This window comes from Spea bombifrons, chromosome 5 (assembly GCF_027358695.1).
Source record: "Spea bombifrons isolate aSpeBom1 chromosome 5, aSpeBom1.2.pri, whole genome shotgun sequence".
Classification (NCBI taxonomy): domain Eukaryota; kingdom Metazoa; phylum Chordata; class Amphibia; order Anura; family Pelobatidae; genus Spea; species Spea bombifrons.
This window is the reverse complement of record NC_071091.1, coordinates 42,637,099-42,660,673: the sequence shown is the minus strand read 5'-3', so window position 1 is coordinate 42,660,673 and position 23,575 is coordinate 42,637,099. Positions and strand designations below refer to the sequence as shown.

Here is a 23,575-nt window from a genome sequence, read left to right as displayed (position 1 = left end):
TAAATATTAATTAAGAAAAATTGACTTGGTCTCTTGCTGTTGCTAAAACAAAGCACAAACTAAAGAGCTGCAGCACCAGTACTAATATGATTAGCTTAACTATAAAATTATAAAATTATTAACTAAGTAAGTTATTAATAATTAGGGGTTATTAATTATTAATTAATAAATAATGAATTATCAAATTCTAGATTGAGCTTAAAGGTTGTAGTGGACTGGTTAATCTTTATGTGGGATAAATTATTAACCCTTCTACCTGACAGCCTGTCTCAAGCAAATTAAGCTAGATATATATTATAGCCAATTAATTATTAAGCTAGCTAAAGTGAATTATAATATTACTAAATATTAATGATTTTAGATTAGACACTAGTAGTTGTATACTATAGTATATGACAAGATATATAATAATATTAATGTATTAAATTATTATATATTATATTCAATTATTATTTATAAATTCTATTATTTAATTTATCTAAGTAAAGACAGGGCAGGCAGTAGGCACTGTCAGCCCAGGGCAAGGGCACCCCAGTGCCAATGAGCCAATGTCAACTCAACAGCACTGCCCAGTTGATGACAGACAGAAGCATTGGGGAAAAAAAATTACTAAATTATTAATTCAGTAGAACTGAAGTGAAGAAGAGTACACTGTGAGAAATGGCAGGCTGAGGCTTACCAGTCTCACACAGAACAATCTCTCTCTGTAATGCTCGGATGCAGCACAGCAGTGTTGCCAAAGCAGTCACAGAGAAAATGAATGAAGGCAAGCTCTGGTCTTATGAAGGCGGTTTCAGAATGAAAAAAACAGCAGCACAGGCATTGGACGAGACCCTTAGCGTGACGTCACAAGGGTGAGCTGATTGGACTGACGAGGATCAGCTCACTCCTGTTTGAAAATTTGGCGGTTGCTCCTCAAAAACAAATGCGATCATGAAGAATCTACGATTCTTCGTGTTTGTGCGTCTTCGTCTACGTTTTACCGGCACTATATACTGTTCTACGTTTCTTCGGAACGAACAAAAAAACGGACTCTTCGTGTTCGTTTTCATGTTCGCCCAAATACGAATGCACAAGTCTAATAATCAGTAACATTGTGTTGAAATTTTTGTTGAGGGGGGCTGGCTATGGGTTAGCCCCCCTGAAAAAGATTGTTAATATTGCCTATTTTAGAGTAGATCTAATGGAAAAAAACATTTAAATTCTTAATATGTGGGGGCTAACCCGGAGGAGGTCTTTTCATAACGTTCTGGAGCATATGCAAATTGCCATCACCTAAACTGAGGCAACAGACTTTGTGAAAATTAATATTTCTGTTATTCTCAAAACTTTTGGCCACGACTGTATGTGTAGTAATGTAAGCATTACTATTATATTTAATTATTTACCTTGACAAGAATACTAAATGCACAAACATATGTCTATACCATTCAAGAAACAGTAAAAACCATAGGAGGTACTTACGTTATGGTGTCAATCATATCAAGTCCCATCTCAACACAGCAATGTGCGTGATCTGTTTTGGGTTGGGTTAATCCTGATACGCAATAATAACAGTCTCCAAGAATCTTTATTCTCCTGCAGTGATTTTCCTTGAACAAAAAATGTGTATTAGAAGGTGACAGAACATAATGTTTATTATTATTAACCCCTTCAGGACAGTTTTTTTAACCATTTTTGCACTAAAGGACCAGAACAGTTTGTGTGCTTTTGCTATGACTTTATTTAACTCTGATTGCCCACTAACTCATTTAATGCACTCCCACACATTGTATATTGTTTTTTTCAGTACAAGTAGGGCTTTCTTTTGAAATATTATATATATAAACCATCATTTAGTATGGAAAATATCTAAAATTAGGAAAAAAAATATATATTTTCACAGTTTCACCTATAAAAACTATATATAACTAGTGCAAATGGGGGGAAAAAACTCCAAAAGTGTATTTTGGTATTTGTCCTGTTTTTGGAAACACAACATATTCCTAGTATTTACATTTATTTTGGTTCTTACAAAGTTGAATATTAATGACGCGCAACGCTGTTCCTAAACAAAAAATGTAAAAAATGTGGTATGCTGGGAATTGCGCCCAAATAGCGGCCAGAAAAACTACTAAACAAAGGTATATATATTTTTTTGAAAGTTGACGACCCAAAGTATTTTACTAGGGGCATTTTAATACCTTTGATTTAATCATTACAGTGCCAGTTTGTACCGAACGTTGCAGTAAAATTTCATTTTTTTTCAGTTTTTTAACAAACCCATTTTATTCAAACACAGTATTTCAGTAATTTTTTTCCCTAAGTATGTGAAATGACTAAATTAACTTGTTATTTGTATTCAGAAACAACCCCCGAGTCCAGGAACACTCCATGCAGGGGTAGGGCATGTCTCTTTGGCACTGCGGGTTCAAAATTGGAACATGCGCATTACAGTTTTCAAACATAGAATTTTGACAGATCAGTTTGTTGGGTCCAGGTCTCATTTGAGACACAGTAGATGTCCCATATTTCATTTTAACCCCAAAAACTAGAACGCTCAGGGAATCTAGTTAGGGGCATATTGGCCTATCCCATGCAGCTGATTCCACACTAGCACCTTCCAAACAAAAAAAAGAAAAAAAATGTCACATCCACTTTGCAGTTTCACCTTGTTTATTTTTTTGAGTGGATGTAAGAACAAAATAGGTCTTGATTTGTGTTCAGTCACCCCCCCCCCCCGAGTACAGCAATACCCCACATGCATAGATAAGTCATGTTTCTCAGATATCTGTTTCTCAGATATCGTGGAGTCAAAAAGGAACATGCGCAATTACATTATTTTTTTTTTTCATATTTTTTAGATCACTTGTAAGTGACAAGTTTAATTAGAAGTATACCCACGGGTCAATTTTTACGGATTCGTCGGATCCATAGAGATGTTTGAACAGCGTGCCCAGGAACTTAGCAACAGATTTCGTGAACGGGGATATGAGGAACAGTGTATCCAGCGAGCATATCTAAGGGCTACACATACCAATAGAGATTCCCTTCTGAGAAGCAAACCATCTCGTGGTAATGACAACCAGGTGAGATTCATTACGAAATTTCACGCACACTCTAATGACGTATGGCAAGTACTCATGAAACATTGGGATGTTCTATTAATTGATCCTATATTACGCCTCTACCTCCATAATCATCCATCTATTACATATAAGAGAGCATTAAACCTACGGGATACCTTGGTACATAGCCATGGGCGTAGGAACCGGGGGGGACAGATCCCCCCCAGTAACTCATGCGGGGGGGACCGATAATGAAGAAATCCCCCCCCAGGGCCATAGGAACCCCCCCAATAGAAAGACCTCGAGGTGCGGCCCACGTAAGATCGGCAGCCAGGGCAACCGATCTTACGCGGTCCGCACCTCGAGCCCTGCTACAACAAGAGCCCTGTTACTTACCTGTGGGAGGGTCTTCTGGACTGCACAGAGGAAGCGGAACCCAGCAGAGATCACATCACATCCTGCTTCCTCTGTGCATTACCAGAAAACGCAGAGGGAGGCCGCGCCCCCTGCTGAAGTCTGCGAGCGGCATCGAGGAGCTGCAGTGCAGGTAAGGGGGTGGGGAGGGTGTTTGAATCAGTATGCGTGATTGAGGGAATGAATCTGTGAATGAATGAGTATATGAATGAGTGTGTGTGTGTGATAGCATGGATGTGTAAGTGCTGGAACCTAGGCATGATGGGACTGTGATTGCTGTTAGCAATCGCACTCCTATCATGCCAAGTCAGCAAGTACATGAGGAAACCTAGTAAGCTGCCCCCCTTGTGTATTGATGCTGCCAGCAGTATGGGGTCTGCACATCACTTACAGCCACCCTATGCTAGCATGTACTGGCTGACTTGGCATGATAGGAGTGTGATTGCTAACAGAAATCACAGTCCCATCATGCCTAGGTTCCAGCATTTACTGGTTGGATGTGTAAGTGCTGGAAAATAGGCATGATGGGACTGTGATTACTGTTAGCAATCACACTCCTATCATGCCAAGTCATATTGGTCATTTTTTTTGTCCAATTGTGGTGTGTTACCTACTTTTATAAAAAATGTTTGTTTTTATTATTATTTTTAAAGGTGGGGGGTCATTTTCGGTTTTGGCTAAGTGAACCGTGAATGTTTTGGTCCAGAATTTTCATTTTGGTGCATCCCTAGAATAAATAGAACTATTTCATTTTTAATTATCCTGAGTGTAGTCACAAAACTTGTAGTCACTGAATTTGTAGTCACAAAACTTTCTAGGCCCAGAAATCAGTGAGAGGAAAAGTAAAGGTTTTGTGTCATTTACTTTATTTTAATCTGCATATTTTATTAAAGGCCATATTTTCTCACAGTGAAAAATGAGTGCGGCCCGCGAACGTATACAATTCTGATGAAGTGGCCCACTGCAGAAAAAACTTGGACACCCCTGCCATAGGATATAATGGGAGAAAAATCAAACTTGTTTTTTAGAGAAAACCCTCTGACATATCATATAGATCTTTGTCATGTATACTCCCCTAGTACAGTTATAAGTTCCAAACCTCATATTAAGTGGAATTATAGCTGTTTTCTATGGAATGACAGGTGAATGACAGTATTGATGGAATGCCCATAGGATATAATGGGAGAAAAATCAAACCTGTTTTTCAGACAAAACCGTCTGAAATATCATATCGATCTTTGGCACATATACTCCCCTAGTACAGAGACAGGATCTAAAACTCATATTATGTGTGATTATAGCTGTTTTCTATGGAATGACAGGTGAATGACAGTTTTGAGGGAATGCCCATAGGATATAATGGGAGAAAAATCAAACTTGTTTTTTAGAGAAAACCCTCTGACATATCATATAGATCTTTGTCATGTATACTCCCCTAGTACAGTTATAGGTTCCAAACCTCATATTAAGTGGAATTATAGCTGTTTTCTATGGAATGTCAGGTGAATGACAGTTTTGAGGGAATGCCCATAGGATATAATGGGAGAAAAATCAAACTTGTTTTTTAGAGAAAACCCTCTGGCATATCATATAGATCTTTGGCACACATACTCCTTTAGTACAGGTATAGGTTCTAAACCTCATATTAAGTGGAATTATAGTGGTTTTCTATGGAATGACAGGTGAATGACAGTATTGATGGATATAATGGGAGAAAAATCAAACCTGTTTTTCAGACAAAACCCTCTGAAATATCATATATATCTTTGTCATGTATACTCCCCTAGTACAGTTATAGGTTCCAAACCTCATATTAAGTGGAATTATAGCTGTATTCTATGGAATGACAGGTGAATGACAGTATTGATGGAATGCCCATAGGATATAATGGGAGAAAAATCAAACCTGTTTTTCAGACAAAACCCTCTGAAATATCATATAGATCTTTGTCATGTATACTCCCCTAGTACAGGTATAGGTTCTAAACCTCATATTAAGTGGAATTATAGCTGTGTTCTATGGAATGACAGGTGAATGGCAGTATTGATGGAATGCCCATAGGCTATAATGGGAGAAAAATCAAACCTGTTTTTCAGACAAAACCCTCTGAAATATCATATAGATCTTTGGCACATATACTCCCTTAGTACAGAGACAGGATCTAAAACTCATATTATTTGGGATAATAGCTGTTTTCTATGGAATGACAGGAGAATGACAGTTTTGAGGGAATGCCCATAGGATATAATGGTAGAAAAATTAAACTTGTTTTTTTAGAGAAAACCCTCTGACATATCATATAAATCTTTGTCATGTATACTCCCCTAGTACAGTTATAGGTTCCAAACCTCATATTAAGTGGAATTATAGCTGTGTTCTATGGAATGACAGGTGAATGGCAGTATTGATGGAATGCCCATAGGATATAATGGGAGAAAAATCAAACCTGTTTTTCAGACAAAACCCTCTGAAATATCATATCGATCTTTGGCACATATACTCCCCTAGTACAGAGACAGGATCAAAAACTCATATTATGTGGGATTATATCTTTTTTCTATGGAATGACAGGTGAATGACAGTTTTGAGGGAATGCCCATAGGATGTAATAGGAGAAAAATCAAACTTGTTTTTTTAGAGAAAACCCTCTGTTATATCATATAGATCTTTGGCACATATACTCCCCTAGTACAGAGACAGGATCTAAAACTCATATTATGTGGGATTATAGCTGTTTTCTATGGAATGACAGGTGAATCACAGTATTGATGGCATGCCCATAGGATATAATGGGAGAAAAATCAAACCTGTTTTTCAGACAAAACCCTCAGACATATCATATAGATCTTTGTCATATATACTTCCCTAGTACAGAGACAGGATCTAAAACTCATATTATGTGGGATTATAGCTGTTTTCTATGGAATGACAGGTGAATGACAGTTTTGAGGGAATGCCCATAGGCTATAATGGGAGAAAAATGAAACTTGTTTTTTTTAGGGAAAACCCTCTGACATATCATATAGATCTTTGTCATGTATACTCCCCTAGTACAGTTATAGGTTCTAAACCTCATATTAAGTGGAATTATAGCGGTTTTCTATGGAATGACAGGTGAATGACAGTATTGATGGAATGCCCATAGGATATAATGGGAGAAAAATGTAACTTGTTTTTTAGAGAAAACCCTCTGACATATCATATAGATCTTTGTCATGTATACTCCCCTAGTACAGTTATAGGTTCCAAACCTCATATTAAGTGGAATTATAGCTGTTTTCTATGGAATGACAGGTGAATGGCAGTATTGATGGAATGCCCATAGGATATAATGGGAGAAAAATCAAACCTGTTTTTCAGACAAAACCCTCTGAAATATCATATAGATCTTTGGCACATATACTCCCCTAGTACAGAGACAGGATCTAAAACTCATATTATGTGGGATTATAGCTGTTTTCTATTGAATGACAGGTGAATGACGGTATTGATGGAATGCCCATAGGATATAATGGGAGAAAAATCAAACTTGTTTTTTAGAGAAAACCCTCTGACATATCATATAGATCTTTGTCATGTATACTCCCCTAGTACAGTTATAGGTTCCAAACTTCATATTAAGTGGAATTATAGCTGTTTTCTATGGAATGACAGGTGAATGACGGTATTGATGGAATGCCCATAGGATATAATGGGAGAAAAATCAAACCTGTTTTTCAGACAAAACCCTCAGACATATCATATAGATCTTTGTCATGTATACTCCCCTAGTACAGTTATAGGTTCCAAACCTCATATTAAGTGGAATTATAGCTGTTTTCTATGGAATGACAGGTGAATGACAGTATTGATGGAATGCCCATAGGATATAATGGGAGAAAAATCAAACCTGTTTTTCAGACAAAACCGTCTTAAATATCATATAGATCTTTGGCAAATATACTCCCCTAGTACAGAGACAGGATCTAAAACTCATATTATGTGGGATTACAGCTGTTTTCTATGGAATGACAGGTGAATGACAGTTTTGAGTGAATGCCCATAGGATATAATGGGAGAAAAATCCTTACCTGTTTTTTAGAGAAAACCCTCTGACATATCATATAGATCTTTGTCATGTATACTCCCCTAGTACAGTTATAGGTTCTAAACCTCATATTAAGTGGAATTATAGTTGTGTTCTATGGAATGACAGGTGAATGACAGTATTGATGGAATGCCCATAGGATATAATGGGAGAAAAATCAAACCTGTTTTCAGACAAAACCCTCTGAAATATCATATATATATTTGACACATATACTCCACTAGTACAGAGACAGGATCTAAAACTCATATCATGTGGGATTATAGCTGTTTTCTATGGAATGACAGGTGAATGACAGTTTTGAGGGAATGCCCATAGCATATAATGGGAGAAAAATCAAACTTGTTTTTTAGAGAAAACCCTCTGACATATCATATAGATCTTTGTCATGTATACTCCCCTAGTACAGTTATAGGTTCTAAACCTCATATTAAGTGGAATTATAGCTGTTTTCTATGGAATGACAGGTGAATGATGGTATTGATGGAATGCCCATAGGATATAATGGGAGAAAAATCAAACCTGTTTTTTAGAGAAAACCCTCTGACATATCATATAGATCTTTGGCATATATACCCCCCTTGTACAGAGACAGGATCTAGAACTCATATTATGTGGGATTATAGCTGTTTTCTATGGAATGACAGGTGAATGACGGTATTGATGGAATGCACATAGGATATAATGGGAGGAAAATCAAACTTGTTTTTCAGAGAAATCCATCTGACATATCATATAGATTTTTGTCATTTTGAACACTGGTGAAACTTGTAATATGTTGGTCACCAGAATGAGGAATCTGCACACACACCAAAGAACTCTGGTGCTTAACTGTGCCAGGAAGGGCCAGCTCCCCAGTAGATCAAAATAAATAAAGGCTCCAGGCACTCAAGGGTTCCAGCTCAGGCCGATTTATTAAAGGAAGACAGCAACAACGTTTCAACCTTACAATGAGGTCTTTATCAAGTTGATAAAACTGTTATTTTGTTGAATTGAGTCCTCACACAAGTATGCCTTCCACTCTTCTCTGATAAAACATAAGTTTGCCAGTTGGTAACAAGCAGCTGCAATAGACAATAATATGTCACAATTTTCTTTTGCTCTTTCTTTTTCCTTCATGGAATCTATGACTATCACTTCCTTAGTATTAAAAAGGACAACACCAAGACACCAGTGCTGTCCGGAGCCCCAGGAATCCGTGTTAAAAGGAACCAACAAAATGTCTTTGTTTAAGGCGACATTTCCCCCCAAGAAGCTGTAGAAAATGTCTGCTCTTCCTCGCACCAAACTTTGGTAAATGTAGGTGGGGCACATCAAAATCTTTTCTGTAAGATTTCTCTGGCAGATGAAGTTGCTTATGGCTTCTTCAATAGCTTCATCACAAAGCCATTGTCCGGGATCCAGTGTTTTCAAAATCTGTTCTTTTACTGTTTCTAGCAATTTGTTATCTGAATCTGTTGGTGGCAGGTTCCAGGGGGTTAAGTCATCCCATGCAACAAGTTCATTCATTTCATGCCCATCCTTCTTTGGCGTTGAGTGTTTAGGCAGTTGGCCCAAGGATTTGATGGAAATAACAAACTCAATTATGGCTATATGGCTATATGACCAGTATAACTGAGCTGCAAAAGCAAATTCTGCATTTCTCACCACTAACTAAAGTAAACCATCTCATACTTACAGGCAATAGGAAGCAACTCCGAATAAAGTAAACATTGCCCTAGTAAATTAGATAAATGGTTTAAATGTTTTAATGAGGCTTAAAGTGATATTTATTAATTAAAATAAACTGAGATAGTGGGTTCTATCCAATTATGTGAGATAAATCAGTTATTGTTTTTTTTACTAAATAGGTTGTATTTCCGTCTATGGTATTCAATGAGCTGAGATAGATTAATTTAAGCCTCTGAATAGAGCTGGATATTTCAATATGCTGATTTAGACATGTGTTAAGCTGGACCAAACTAGGCTTATTCGGCTGTTAAAACATTTCCAAATTCCAAAAAACTACCAGATAAATTTCATCCTCCATATGAGACTGTCCAATTTTAATAATGTACAGAAAAATTTGATTATACAACTTTTATTAGCTTGCAAGCTAATTATAGCAAGAAATTGGAAGACGTTTGGAATGATATCATGTGATGAGGTATTTGGCCAGATCCAATATCAGTGCAAAATGGAAGAGGGTTTTTATACAAGCATATTTAAATATAAGAAATTTTTAAAAATTTGGTCTCCATGGATGAAATATGCACATTCACGGTAAAAATAATATTTATATTTAAAAATAAGTAGATGTCTTAAAAACTATAAACGATACCAATTCTAATTATTTGAGTTGAATGGTAATAAATGTGATGTGGAAAATATTGATAACTTAATGAACTTAACATCTTTGAAAGTATAATATGCTCTAAAGTAATGATATAATATAAATGAAATAAGGAGCATTATTAATATAATGTATTAAGTTTTATATTTTATACTTTGTATGGAATATTTATATGTATGTATGTATGTATTTTGTACGTCTTTATAATAAAATTTAAAAAAAAAGATTCAATGAAGGAAAAAGAAAGAGCAAAGGAAAATTGTGACATATTGTCTATTGCAGCTGCTTGTTACCAACTGGCAAACTTATGTTTTATCAGAGAAGAGTGGAAGGCATACTTGTGTGAGGACTCAATACAACAAAATAACAGTTTTATCAACTTGATAAAGACCTCATTGGTTCAACCTCAAGGTTGAAACGTTGTTGCTGTCTTCCTTTAATAAATCGGCCTGAGCTGGAACCCTTGAGTGCCAGGAGCCTTTATTTATTTTGATCTACTGGGGAGCTGGCCCTTCCTGGCACAGTTAAGAACCAGAGTTCCTTTGGTGTGTGTGCAGATTCCTCATTCTGGTGACCAACATATTACAAGTGTCACCAGTGTTCAAAATGACAAAAATCTATATGATATGTCAGATGGATTTCTCTGAAAAACAAGTTTGATTTTCCTCCCATTATATCCTATGGGCATTCCATCAATACCGTCATTCACCTGTCATTCCATAGAAAACAGCTATAATCCCACATGATATGAGTTTTAGATCCTGTCTCTGTACTAGTGGAGTATATTTGTAAAATATATATATGATATTTCAGAGTGTTTTGTCTGAAAAACAGGTTTGATTTTTCTCCCATTATATCCTATGGGCATTCCATCAATACTGTCATTCACCTGTCATTCCATAGAACACAGCTATAATTCCACTTAATATGAGGTTTAGAACCTATAACTGTACTAGGGGAGTATACATGACAAAGATCTATATGATATGTCAGAGGGTTTTCTCTAAAAAAACAAGTTTCATTTTTCTCCCATTATATCCTATGGGCATTCCCTCAAAACTGTCATTCACCCGTCATTCCATAGAAAACAGCTATAATCCCACATAATATGAGTTTTAGATCCTGTCTCTGTACTAGGGGAGTATATGTGCCACAGATCTATATGATATGTCAGAGGGTTTTGTCTGAAAAACAGGTTTGATTTTTCTCCCATAATATTCTATGGGCATTCCATCAATACTGTCATTCACCTGTCATTCCATAGAAAACAGCTATAATTCCACTTAATATGAGGTTTGGAACCTAAAACTGTACTAGGGGAGTATACATGACAAAGATCTATATGATATGTCTGAGGGTTTTGTCTGAAAAACAGGTTTGATTTTTCTCCCATTATATCCTATGGGCATTCCATCAATACCGTCATTCACCTGTCATTCCATAGAAAACAGCTATAATCCCACATAATATGAGTTTTAGATCCTGTCTCTGTACTAGGGGAGTATACGTGCCAAAGATCTATATGATATGTCAGCGGGTTTTCTCTAAAAAACAAGTTTAATTTTTATCCCATTATATCCTATGGGCATTCACTCAAAACTGTCATTCACCTGTCATTCCATAGAAAACAGCTATAATCCCACATAATATGAGTTTTAGATCCTGTCTCTGTACTAGGGGAGTATATGTGCCAAAGATCAATATGATATTTCAGAGGGTTTTGTCTGAAAAACAGGTTTGATTTTTCTCCCATTATATCCTATGGGCATTCCATCAATACTGTCATTCACCTGTCATTCCATAGAAAACAGCTATAATCCCACGTAATATGAGTTTTAGATCCTGTCTCTGTACTAGGGAAGTATATATGACAAAGATCTATATGATATGTCTGAGGGTTTTGTCTGAAAAACAGGTTTGATTTTTCTCCCATTATATCCTATGGGCAATCCATCAATACTGTGATTCACCTGTCATTCCATAGAAAACAGCTATAATTCCACTTAATATGAGGTTTGGAACTTATAACTGTACTAGGGGAGTATACATGACAAAGATCTATATGATATGTCAGAGGGTTTTCTCTAAAAAAACAAGTTTCATTTTTCTCCCATTATATCCTATGGGCATTCCATCAAAACTGTCATTCACCTGTCATTCCATAGAAAACAGCTATAATCCCACATAATATGAGTTTTATATCCTGTCTCTGTACAAGGGGAGTATATGTGCCAAAGATCTATATGATATGTCAGAGGGTTTTCTCTAAAAAACAAGTAAGGATTTTTCTCCCATTATATCCTATGGACATTCACGCAAAACTGTCATTCACCTGTCATTCCATAGAAAACAGCTGTAATCCCACATAATATGAGTTTTAGATCCTGTCTCTGTACTAGGGGAATATATTTGCCAAAGATCTATATGATATTTCAGAGGGTTTTGTCTGAAAAACAGGTTTGATTTTTCTCCTATTATATTCTATGGGCATTCCATCAATACTGTCATTCACCTGTCATTCCATAGAAAACAGCTATAATTCCACTTAATATGATGTTTGTAACCTATAACTGTACTAGGGGAGTATACATGACAAAGATCTATATGATATGTCTGAGGGTTTTGTCTGAAAAACAGGTTTGATTTTTCTCCTATTATATCCTATGGGCATTCCATCAATACTGTCATTCACCTGTCATTCCATAGAAAACAGCTATAATACCACTTAATATGAGTTTTAGATCATGTATCTGTACTAGGAGAGTATATGTGCCAAAGATCTATATGACTTTTCTGAGGGTTTTGTCTAAAAAAAAGGTTTGATTTTTCTCCCATTATATCCTATGGGCATTCCATCAATACTGTCATTCACCTGTCATTCCATAGAAAACAGCTATAATCCAACGTAATCTGAGTTTTAGATCACATGTGTGTGCTAGGGGAGTATGTGTGCCAAAGATCTAAATGCTATTTCTTAAGCTTTTATTTTAAAATCAATGATTCTTTTCCTTTCCATTATAGTCTATGGGCATTCCTCCCCATTATAGTCTATGGGCATTCCTCCCCATTAAAGTCTATGGGCATTCCATTTTGTCATTCGTTTTAGTATGTCCCGGGTTGCCCCACCAATACCTGTCTTTTATCTTGTTGAAGTGTGGGAGAGTGGGATTCCCACAGAGTGTTGTAGTGCATGTACACTTTTACCTATTGTTTTTTCAATTTAATATGTGGATGAATTTTCTGAATGAGGGAGAGCATGAGTTAATATGTGGATGAGTTGTCTGAATGAGGGAGAGCATGAGTTAATATGTGGATGAGTTGTCTGAATGAGGGAGAGCATGAGTTAATGTGTGGATGAATTGTCTGAATGAAAGTGTGAATTAGTGAGTGACTGTAAAAGTGTTTGTGTGTATCATAGATGTATAATTGTGGAAGGGCAAAGATGGCACTAGCAGAATGTTTGAGCCTTGGAGACCAAGATGGCACAGGCAGGGTGTATATGGGACAAAGATGGCACAGGCCGGACTGTTTGGGGATAAAGTTGACTTGTGCTGGGTTATTTGGGGACAAAGATGGTATATCTTATGTGTGTTATCTGGGTGCTGGCCAGGTTTTATGTGGGCAGTGTGGACGCCAGGGCTGGCTTTGGGATGTGCAACTTGTGATCTATGCCTGTAATTTAGGGGTTTTTAAATATACCTTTAATGCCGTGTTTTTATGTGAATTCCAATTGATCTATACCTGCAAAGTTGAGTTTTTGTGTTATTCTGTAGATCCATATCTGCTATGCTATGTTTCCATACATTATTTATTAATACCTGCAAGTACAGGGTTTTTATGTCATATTCAGTTGATTAATATCTGCAATGCTGTTTCCATGTTTTTATTTGATCTATACCTGCAATGCTACGTGTTATATATTATTGTATACCTGCAAATACAAGATTTGAATGTCTGATTCTGTTTATTTGATATATACCTTAAGTGCTGAGATCACAAGTGAATTTCAATTGATCTATACATGCAAAGCTGGGTTTGTGTGTTAATGTGTTGAGCTATACCTGCTATCGGCAGCAGGGTCTAATATTTATATATATATGGGCAGCAGGGGCTAATAAATGGGTTTTAGATATTTGGACAGGGGCGCAATTTCAGTGCTTGCCATAGGCGCTATTTTCAGTAGATACGCCTCTGCATAGGTGACTCTATTCACTCCTCATTTCCATTCTCTTCAAGAAAGGGGAGAAAAGCGGATACCCTTACTAATGCTTAACGATTAAACTAAACTATTTGTGGTAAGTGTATATTATTCCCTTCTCTCCACTCTCAGTGTGGAGGAGGATCTAGATTTACCTTTGGACCGTTACCCAGACATCTCTCTTTGGATTTGCCCCTTCGTACTGTTGCCTGGATATAACGTAGGGTATATACGTAGGGTATATAAATATTAGACCTTGCTGCCAATATATAAAGTATATATATTAGACCCTGCTGCCAATATAAATAAATATTAGACCCTGCTGCCAACCTATATATATATATATATATATATATATATATATATATACACATACCGTATTGGCTCGGATATAGGCCGCACCATAAAAGTTTGGTGTTTTTTTTTTTTAAAGAAAAAATATTTTTCTTAAAAAAAGCACCAAAAAAAAAAAAAAAACATGCTGCTACTCTGTCTCCCCCCCCGAGATATGCTGCCACTGTCCTCCCCCCCGAGATATGCTGCCATTCTGCCCCCCCCCGACTTACCGGAGCAGACTCCCGGGTGTCTTGCGGGGCCGGCGGAAGTTGTATACGCTTATTGCGTAGATGTCCCCCGCCGGCCCTGCAAGACACCCGGGAGTCTGCTCCGGTAAGTCTTGGGGGCAGAGGTAAAACGCATCGTGCGGACGGTCACTGGCTGCGGCGATGCGGGTAAACAACCCAGAGGCTGTTTACCCGCATCGCCGCAGCCGGTGACTGTCCGGGCTATGCGCTTAGACAACTGCATGTCCCGGGCGTCAGACCCCGTATATAGGCCGCACCCCCATTTTAAAGACTTAAAGTGGGGGGGGGGGGAGTGCGGCCTATATTCGAGCCAATACGGTGTACATATATATATATATAATTGAAAAAAAATTGACCCCAGGAAAGCATTTCCTTGGGCCCCACTCCACACTCCCTAGCATGCAATCACTCCCTCCGCTCCCGCACCAAAAACAATATGTGCCACAATGACTGCAGATTAGGGGAAGACTGTGAGAGTCAGTGCAGTCTTCCCTCTTTCTGACCCTACCATGACTTTGTCCCCTCATTCCCTAAGCCATAACTCTTTTACTTACTTCCTGTATTTTACAGTCCTGGAAACTGGTAGTGACCAGTTCTATCTGGTCACTCCTGTAAGCATGGCCAAAACCAGTTTTTCTGGGAAAGCATGGTCGGAGGCAGGGAATGGGAGGAATGTAGGGGGAGAATAGGCAAAGTAAAAGGTGATACCGTATTTGCTCGATTATAAGACGACCCTGATTATAAGACGACCCCCCAAAATCTGAATATTAACTTAGGAAAAAAAGAAAAAGCCTGAATATAAGACGACCCCAAAGGAAAAAAGTTTTACCAGTAAATGTTAATTCATGTAAACTATTTTTTTAATAAAAGCTATGATTGAGAAAAATATTTTTTTTGTTTTTATTTCTTGTATTTTCCATCCTGTCCCCCAGTTACGCACATCTGCCCCCAGGCTTGCCACCCCAATATGGCACTGTGGCCCATGATATGCCTTTTAACCCTCTATATGCCACTGTGCCCCATGGTATGCCTTTTGACCCCCTATGTGCCACTCTGCCTCCAGAAATGCCTTATACCCCTATATCCCATTCTGGCATTTAGGGGGTTAAAATGCATATTATGGGACAGAGTGGCATATAGGGAGGTATAAGGCATTTCAGGAGGCAGAGTGGCATTAAGGGAGTTAAAAGGCATTGTATAGAGCACTCTGCCTCCAGAAATGCCTTATACCCCTATATGCCACTCTGGCATTTAGGGGGTTAAAAGGCATATTATGGGGCAGAATGGCATATAGGGAGGTATAAGGCATTTCAGGAGGCAGAGTGCTCTATTAAATGCCCCCTTAACGCCACTCCAGAAATGCCCTATGCCCCCATTTAACACACACACACACACACACCCTATACCCCCATTTAACTAACACACACACACACACACACACTCTCTCTCTCCCCCCCTCCCCCTCTCTCCCCCCCCTCTCTCACCCCCCTCTTACCGGTGCTTCCAGCCGGGGCAGCGGGTTGACGTCGCCTTCCGCTGCAGCCGCAAGGAGGTGGAGTTGGCAGCGGGGGTTTGTATGCGTCCGTCGCGTATACTTTCCCCGGCTGTCAGAGATCAGAGTTCCCCGCACCGGTGCGGGGAACTCTGGTCTCTGAGAGTCGGGGAAGGTCTACGCGACGGACGCAGACAACCCCCGCTGCTAGCCACACCTCCTTCCGGCTGCAGCGGACGTTGTCTACGCGGATCGCATAGACGTCAACCCGCTGCCCCGGCAACACAGCAGGAAGCACCGGTAAGTGTTTGTATGATGGGGGGGGGGTGAGACAGGAGGATCCAGGTCCCCTGCAGCGGTGCGGGGGATCTGGATTTTAGTCTCCTAATCAGACCTCTATTTGAGGTCTGATTAGAAGACGACCCCGATTAGAAGACGAGGGGTATTTTTCAGAGCATTTGCTCTGAAAAAAACCTCGTCTTATAATCGAGCAAATACGGTATATAGTGATAGCATCTTTGGAGAGGAGAGAGGATGACCCAAATTTAGAGCTGCAGGAAGTATGACAGGCTTTTCGCTCCTGCTTCTCACGTGTTCTAGTATCATGACCATAAGATGGCCTGGGATTGGATAAGTATTTGAAATTGGATCAATTCTCATATTTTATACTTTAACTTCATATCACTCAGGTAGATCCATGCTAGTCTACTAAACAGAGCATGTACTATTGTATTTAATGTTTACATGTATGTTTTTTTAGCTACAATATGAATGATTAATATTTTGTTACATTAACTAACATTACTTATTAAATATTAACTGTGCTGGTTACCGAGTGATTGTTAAGTTGGCAATGGTCAACTGTTAATACAAGATATTTGCTGCCCAAATACCTGGTACATCTTATAGTATTAATTTCATAGTTGTACAAAATTAATCAGTGTTTCAGGGTGTTTTACAAACGCATTTTGGTCCTATTATCTTAGCTTGTGCCGTCTGCTCGGCAGTCATCTTGGCACTCTGAACAAAAGAGCACATTTTCAGTGGCCATCTTTGTTATTGTAACCCTTTTGCACCCGGCATTGCACAATTTTATCTTATACCACAACAATTGGCGTACTTGGCAGGACTTTGCCAGAAATTGAGTACTGATAACCATATTTACAAATAGTAATCTTTTATTATTTTTTTGTAAAAACTCTTTTATAAAATTACTACTTTTTTCCAGTATGATTTAGTAAGCCTCCCAAGTTATTTTTTACAACTGCAAGAGACTTATTGATTTAACGGTGATCTTGAAATCATTAATCTTGGTTATGTTAATCCTGTGGGGGGAGTCATATTAATAATAATATAGTATAGGCTTCGGATTGAGGATTATTATATTAGACAAGAGTAAGCACTTACAGATTTTCTTGCATGCCTGAGTATACACTCATATACAGGCCCGGACTGGGACAAAAAATAGGCCTGGGCATTTAAGCATGAGCAGCCCATTTTTATTTATTTATTTATTGTTAAAGCCCACCCTTCATGTACTATCTTTGCATTTACTCACTCATTCACACAAACCATTAACACATTCATTAATGCAGTCTCACAAATCATTCAAGCAATTCATCCACACATGAATTCATTAATTGTCATGCGCATTCACACAATTCATCCACACATTTACTCATTCATTCTCATACGCATTCACACTACCCCCTCTCCCCATCTTATCTGGCCCTTCTCACTATGTTCCCCCTTCTCAATATGTACCCCCTCTCACTATCTATCCCCTCTCCCCATTTCTCACTATCTAACCCCCTCTGCCCCTTCTCACTGCACCCCCCTCCCTCACCCTACTTACCTTGTTGCCGGAGCAAGCAGCAACTGCGGCAGGGCCGGATTGACTTAGGGGCTGATGGAACTGCAGCTCCAGGCCCCTACCTTAAAAAAGGCCCAGTCAGGACCGGACTGACTGGGCCTATGCGGCCTCTACGGCCGCATTGACGCAGGGCCCCTTAGGCCCGCCGCAACTGCGACCGGGTCCGCCACTTTAAGGGGCCGGGAAGCCCCCACCAGGGCCGGCCTTAGGGGTCTGCGGCCGCACAGGGCTTAAATTAAAACATCGGGGGTTTTATTTTACTTTATTTAGCATCCTCCATGTTAAATAAAGTTAACAAACACTTTATTTAACATGGAGGATGTTAAAGTAAAAAAAAAAAAAAAACCCCGATGTTTTAATTTAAACCCGGTGGGGCAGCACACCCGTAAGGCCGGCCCCTTAGAGTGGCGGGCCTAAGGGGGCAGGTGCCCCTAGAGGCCGCATAGGCCCAGTCAGAGGCTGCATAGGCCCAGTCAGTCCGCTCCTGACTGGGCCTATTTTAATGTAGGGGCCTAAAGCTGATGCTCCATCAGCCCCTAAGTCAATCCGGCCCTGCCACAGCCCGGCCCACCGGGCAAATGCCTGGTGTGCCCGATGGCCAGCCCGGGCCTGCTCATGTATTAAAAGTACTAAACTTAAAGCATACAAATTAATCTGTTATTATTACATCTATGCAACACTGATTTAATTGTGTTGCATAGATGTTAGTTATTTGACATAATATAACAGTTATTTGTGCTGTGACTTTCACTTTTAGTTTGCATTGTTTTCTAATGAGTGAAAACACATACATGTGCCTACTTTGAAGGTACCACAAAACATATAAGTGCAGCCCGTGTGTGTGTTAGTGGTACAATACATACTAGTAGTAATAATGCCCGCTTCAAACACGCGTGATTGTCCTGCCGTCTGATTGTACTTGAGATTCTGCTGTCTGATTGCATTTTAAGTATATCTGAGTTTCATTAAGATGAAGTTGAGTGCATTGATCGGGGATAAAAGACCCACATTTGGGACTGTTCCACATTGAGCTACCACTATGGGCAGATGGAATGCTATAGCGGATGAGATAGTCTGTTACGGTGCACCTGTGTACCGAGAGGTTAGGGAAGAGATAGGAGGTATGGTACTAAAGCTTGATTTAGAGGTCTATCCCAAACATGAGAGCAGAGCTGCGGTACAAGTGGGTTGGATTATTTTACATGCTTTAAAAAATGAGGTAGTACAGAGACAGGCCCAAGAAAATGAATTAGCTGAGGTAAAACAAAAGTTGTTATGGTCAAATGAATGTTTGGAAAGGAAACAATGCCGTAAGGAGGAATTACACAAAACTAATACTCTGCTAATCATCAAACTAAAGTCGCTTTAAAAGGGTTTACCAGAAAGGTGAGAACAATGACTTTGTTACAGGGCCGGACTGGGAATGAAAAGCAGCCCTGGAAACATTTGGAGACCAGCCCCATACAGTTTATCTCGCGGTTGCGCTCTTGTACCCACATACACCCCTTATACATACCCGAGTCACACTATTTGCCCTACAAATAAATTAGTCCTTACAACTAAATTGGGTTTCACTCTGAAGATCCCAACCACAGGGCCGGACTGGCCCACAGGGATACCGGGAAATTTCCCAGTGGGCCGGAAGGTCCGTGGGCTGGGCGGCCGGCAGACTAACCATGAAGACAGCCGCTGAGCGGCTGCAAATGGCATTGAACGCCTCCCTCGGTGCCAGGGGCACCCCCAGGCTGCCCGAAATCTAATCAAAGCGGCCGCTGGGTGCTGATGCGGCCGGCCGGCATCAGCACCCAGCAACCGTGTGCGATGGTCGTCTAGTGATGGGAGCAGCGTGAGGGGTGAAAGCTCCGCCCCCTCGCACTGACCTTTCACCCCTCACGCTGCTCCCATCACTATGCAGCCATCAGACTGCCGAGAATGTAATCTAAACGGCCGGTGCGTGCTGATGCCGCCGGCCGCCTCTGCTTTAATACTTTTTTTTTTTTACTTTATATGGCAAGCCAATCCAGCTTACCATATAAATAAAAAAAAAGTGTTAAAGTAGCTCCAGCCGGCGGCATCAGCACGCATCGGCCGTTTAGATTACATTCCCAGCAGTCTGATGGCTGCATAGTGATTGGAGCAGCGTGAGGTGGAAGCTCTGCCCCCTCGCACTCAGACTGCTGCAGCACCGGATGTCAGGTCAGTGGCATCCTGTCAGCATAGAGGAGAACAGTGTGCAGCTACCAGGAAGTCAAGAGAAGTAGAAGGTGAGTAAAATAATAAAAATAAATTTTTGTACTGTATAATGTTTTTTTGTATTTGTTAAAAACAAAAAAAATCGGCATGTGTGTGTCCCCCTATATGCCACTCTGCCTCCAGAAATGCCTTATACCCCCCTATATGCCACTCTGTCCCATGATATGCCTTTTAACCCCCTATATGCCAGAGTTGCATATAGGGGTATAAGGCATTTCTGGATGCAGAGTGACATATAGGGGGTCAAAAGGCATATCTGGAGGCAGAGTGGCATAAAGGGGGTTAAAAGGTATATCATGGGGCAAAGGAGCATATTGGAGGGTATAAAGCATATCGGGGGGGCAGAGTGGCATATAGGGGGCATAAGGCTTTTCTGGAGGCAGAGTGCCCCATGATATGCCTTTTAACCCCCTTCATGCCACTCTGCCTCCAGAAATGCCTTATACCCACTATATGCCACTCTGTCCCATGATATGCCTTTAACCCCATATATGGCAGAGTGGCATATAGGGGGTTAGAAGGCATATCATGGGACAGAGTGGCATATATTATTTTTTATTTAATATGGCAACCTGGATCAGCTTGCCATATAAAGTAAACAAAAATGTCCCATGATATGCCTTTTAACCTCCTATATGGCAGAGTGGCATATAGGGGGTTAGAAGGCATATCATGGGACAGAGTGGCATATAGGAGGGTTGAGGCATATCAGGGAGGCAGAGTGGCATATAGGGGGTATAAGGCTTTTCTGGAGGCAGAGTGCCCCATGATATGCCTTTTAACCCCATTTATGCCACTCTGTCTCCAGAAATGCCTTATACCCCACTATGTGCCACTCTGTCCCATGATATGCCTTTTTACCCCCTATATGCCAGAGTGGCATATAGGGGTATAAGGCATTTCTGGATGCAGAGTGACATATAGGGGGTCAACGGCATATCTGGAGGCAAAGTGGCATAAAGGGAGTTAAAAGGGATGTCATGGGGCAGAGGGGCATATAGGAGGGTATAAAGCATATTTGGGAGGCAGAGTGGCATATAGGGGGGCATAAGGCTTTTCTGTAGGCAGAGTGCCCCATGATATGCCTTTTAACCCCCTTTATGCCACTCTGCCTCCAGAAATGCCTTATACCCCCCTATATGCCACTCTGTCCCATGATATGCCTTTTAACGGCATCGGCCGTTTAGATTACATTCCCAGCAGTCTGATGGCTGCATAGTGATTGGAGCAGCGTGAGGTGGAAGCTCTGCCCCCTCGCACTCAGACTGCTGCAGCACCGGATGTCAGGTCAGTGGCATCCTGTCAGCATAGAGGAGAACAGTGTGCAGCTACCAGGAAGTCAAGAGAAGTAGAAGGTGAGTAAAATAATAAAAATAAATTTTTGTACTGTATAATGTTTTTTTGTATTTGTTAAAAACAAAAAAAATCGGCATGTGTGTGTCCCCCTATATGCCACTCTGCCTCCAGAAATGCCTTATACCCCCCTATATGCCACTCTGTCCCATGATATGCCTTTTAACCCCCTATATGCCAGAGTTGCATATAGGGGTATAAGGCATTTCTGGATGCAGAGTGACATATAGGGGGTCAAAAGGCATATCTGGAGGCAGAGTGGCATAAAGGGGGTTAAAAGGTATATCATGGGGCAAAGGAGCATATTGGAGGGTATAAAGCATATCGGGGGGGCAGAGTGGCATATAGGGGGCATAAGGCTTTTCTGGAGGCAGAGTGCCCCATGATATGCCTTTTAACCCCCTTCATGCCACTCTGCCTCCAGAAATGCCTTATACCCACTATATGCCACTCTGTCCCATGATATGCCTTTAACCCCATATATGGCAGAGTGGCATATAGGGGGTTAGAAGGCATATCATGGGACAGAGTGGCATATATTATTTTTTATTTAATATGGCAACCTGGATCAGCTTGCCATATAAAGTAAACAAAAATGTCCCATGATATGCCTTTTAACCTCCTATATGGCAGAGTGGCATATAGGGGGTTAGAAGGCATATCATGGGACAGAGTGGCATATAGGAGGGTTGAGGCATATCAGGGAGGCAGAGTGGCATATAGGGGGTATAAGGCTTTTCTGGAGGCAGAGTGCCCCATGATATGCCTTTTAACCCCATTTATGCCACTCTGTCTCCAGAAATGCCTTATACCCCACTATGTGCCACTCTGTCCCATGATATGCCTTTTTACCCCCTATATGCCAGAGTGGCATATAGGGGTATAAGGCATTTCTGGATGCAGAGTGACATATAGGGGGTCAACGGCATATCTGGAGGCAAAGTGGCATAAAGGGAGTTAAAAGGGATGTCATGGGGCAGAGGGGCATATAGGAGGGTATAAAGCATATTTGGGAGGCAGAGTGGCATATAGGGGGGCATAAGGCTTTTCTGTAGGCAGAGTGCCCCATGATATGCCTTTTAACCCCCTTTATGCCACTCTGCCTCCAGAAATGCCTTATACCCCCCTATATGCCACTCTGTCCCATGATATGCCTTTTAACCCCCTATATGGCAGAGTGGCATATAGGGGGTTAGAAGGCATATCATGCGACAGAGTGGCATATAGGGGTATAAGGCATTTCTGGGTGCAGAGTGACATATAGGGGGTCAAAAGGCATATCTGGAGGTGGAGTGGCAAAAAGGGGGTTAAAAGGCATATCACGTGGCAGAGGGGCATATAGGAGGGTTGAGGCAAATCAGGGAGGCAGAGTTGCATATGGGGGGTATAAGGCATTTCTGGAGGCAGAGTGACATAGGGAGTAAAAGGCATTTCTGGAGGCAGAGTGGCATATAGGGGATTAAAAGGCATATTATGGGGCAGAGTGGCATATAGGAGGGTATAAAGCATATTAGGGAGGCAGAGTGGCATATTTAGTTACATAGTTACATAGGCTGAAAAAAGACATGCGTCCATCAAGTTCAGCCTTTCCTATATCTGTTAATTTGTTGCTGTTTGATCCAAAAGAAGGCAAAAAACCCCGGCTTCGCTCTTTCCAATTTTGCACTAACCAGGGAAAAAAATTCCTTCTTGACCCCAAAATGGCAGTCAGATTTTTCCTTGGATCAATAAGCTGTTTCCCCATAATTAAAGATTATATCCCCGAATATTAATATAAAACTACCTCTGCAGGCAGAGAATTCCACATCCTTATTGTCCTTACTGTAAAAAACCCTTTCCTCTGCTTTAGTCTAAATCTCCTTTCTTCCAGTCTAAATGCATGACCACGTGTCCTATGCATAGTCCTGTTTATGAACAGATTTCCACACAATGGTTTGTATTG

The 23,575-nt window shown here is 40.2% G+C and overlaps 1 protein-coding gene across 1 annotated transcript in view; it reads right to left on the bottom strand.

The window, feature by feature from the left end:
- ADCY1 (adenylate cyclase 1) overlaps nucleotides 1–23,575 on the bottom strand; it is an 854,652-nt gene that overhangs the window by 598,468 nt on the left and 232,609 nt on the right. The window contains exon 5 of the mRNA XM_053467783.1: nucleotides 1,465–1,592. Within this exon, the coding sequence (XP_053323758.1) occupies nucleotides 1,465–1,592 (128 nt within the window). The remainder of the gene's footprint in view (nucleotides 1–1,464; nucleotides 1,593–23,575) is intronic.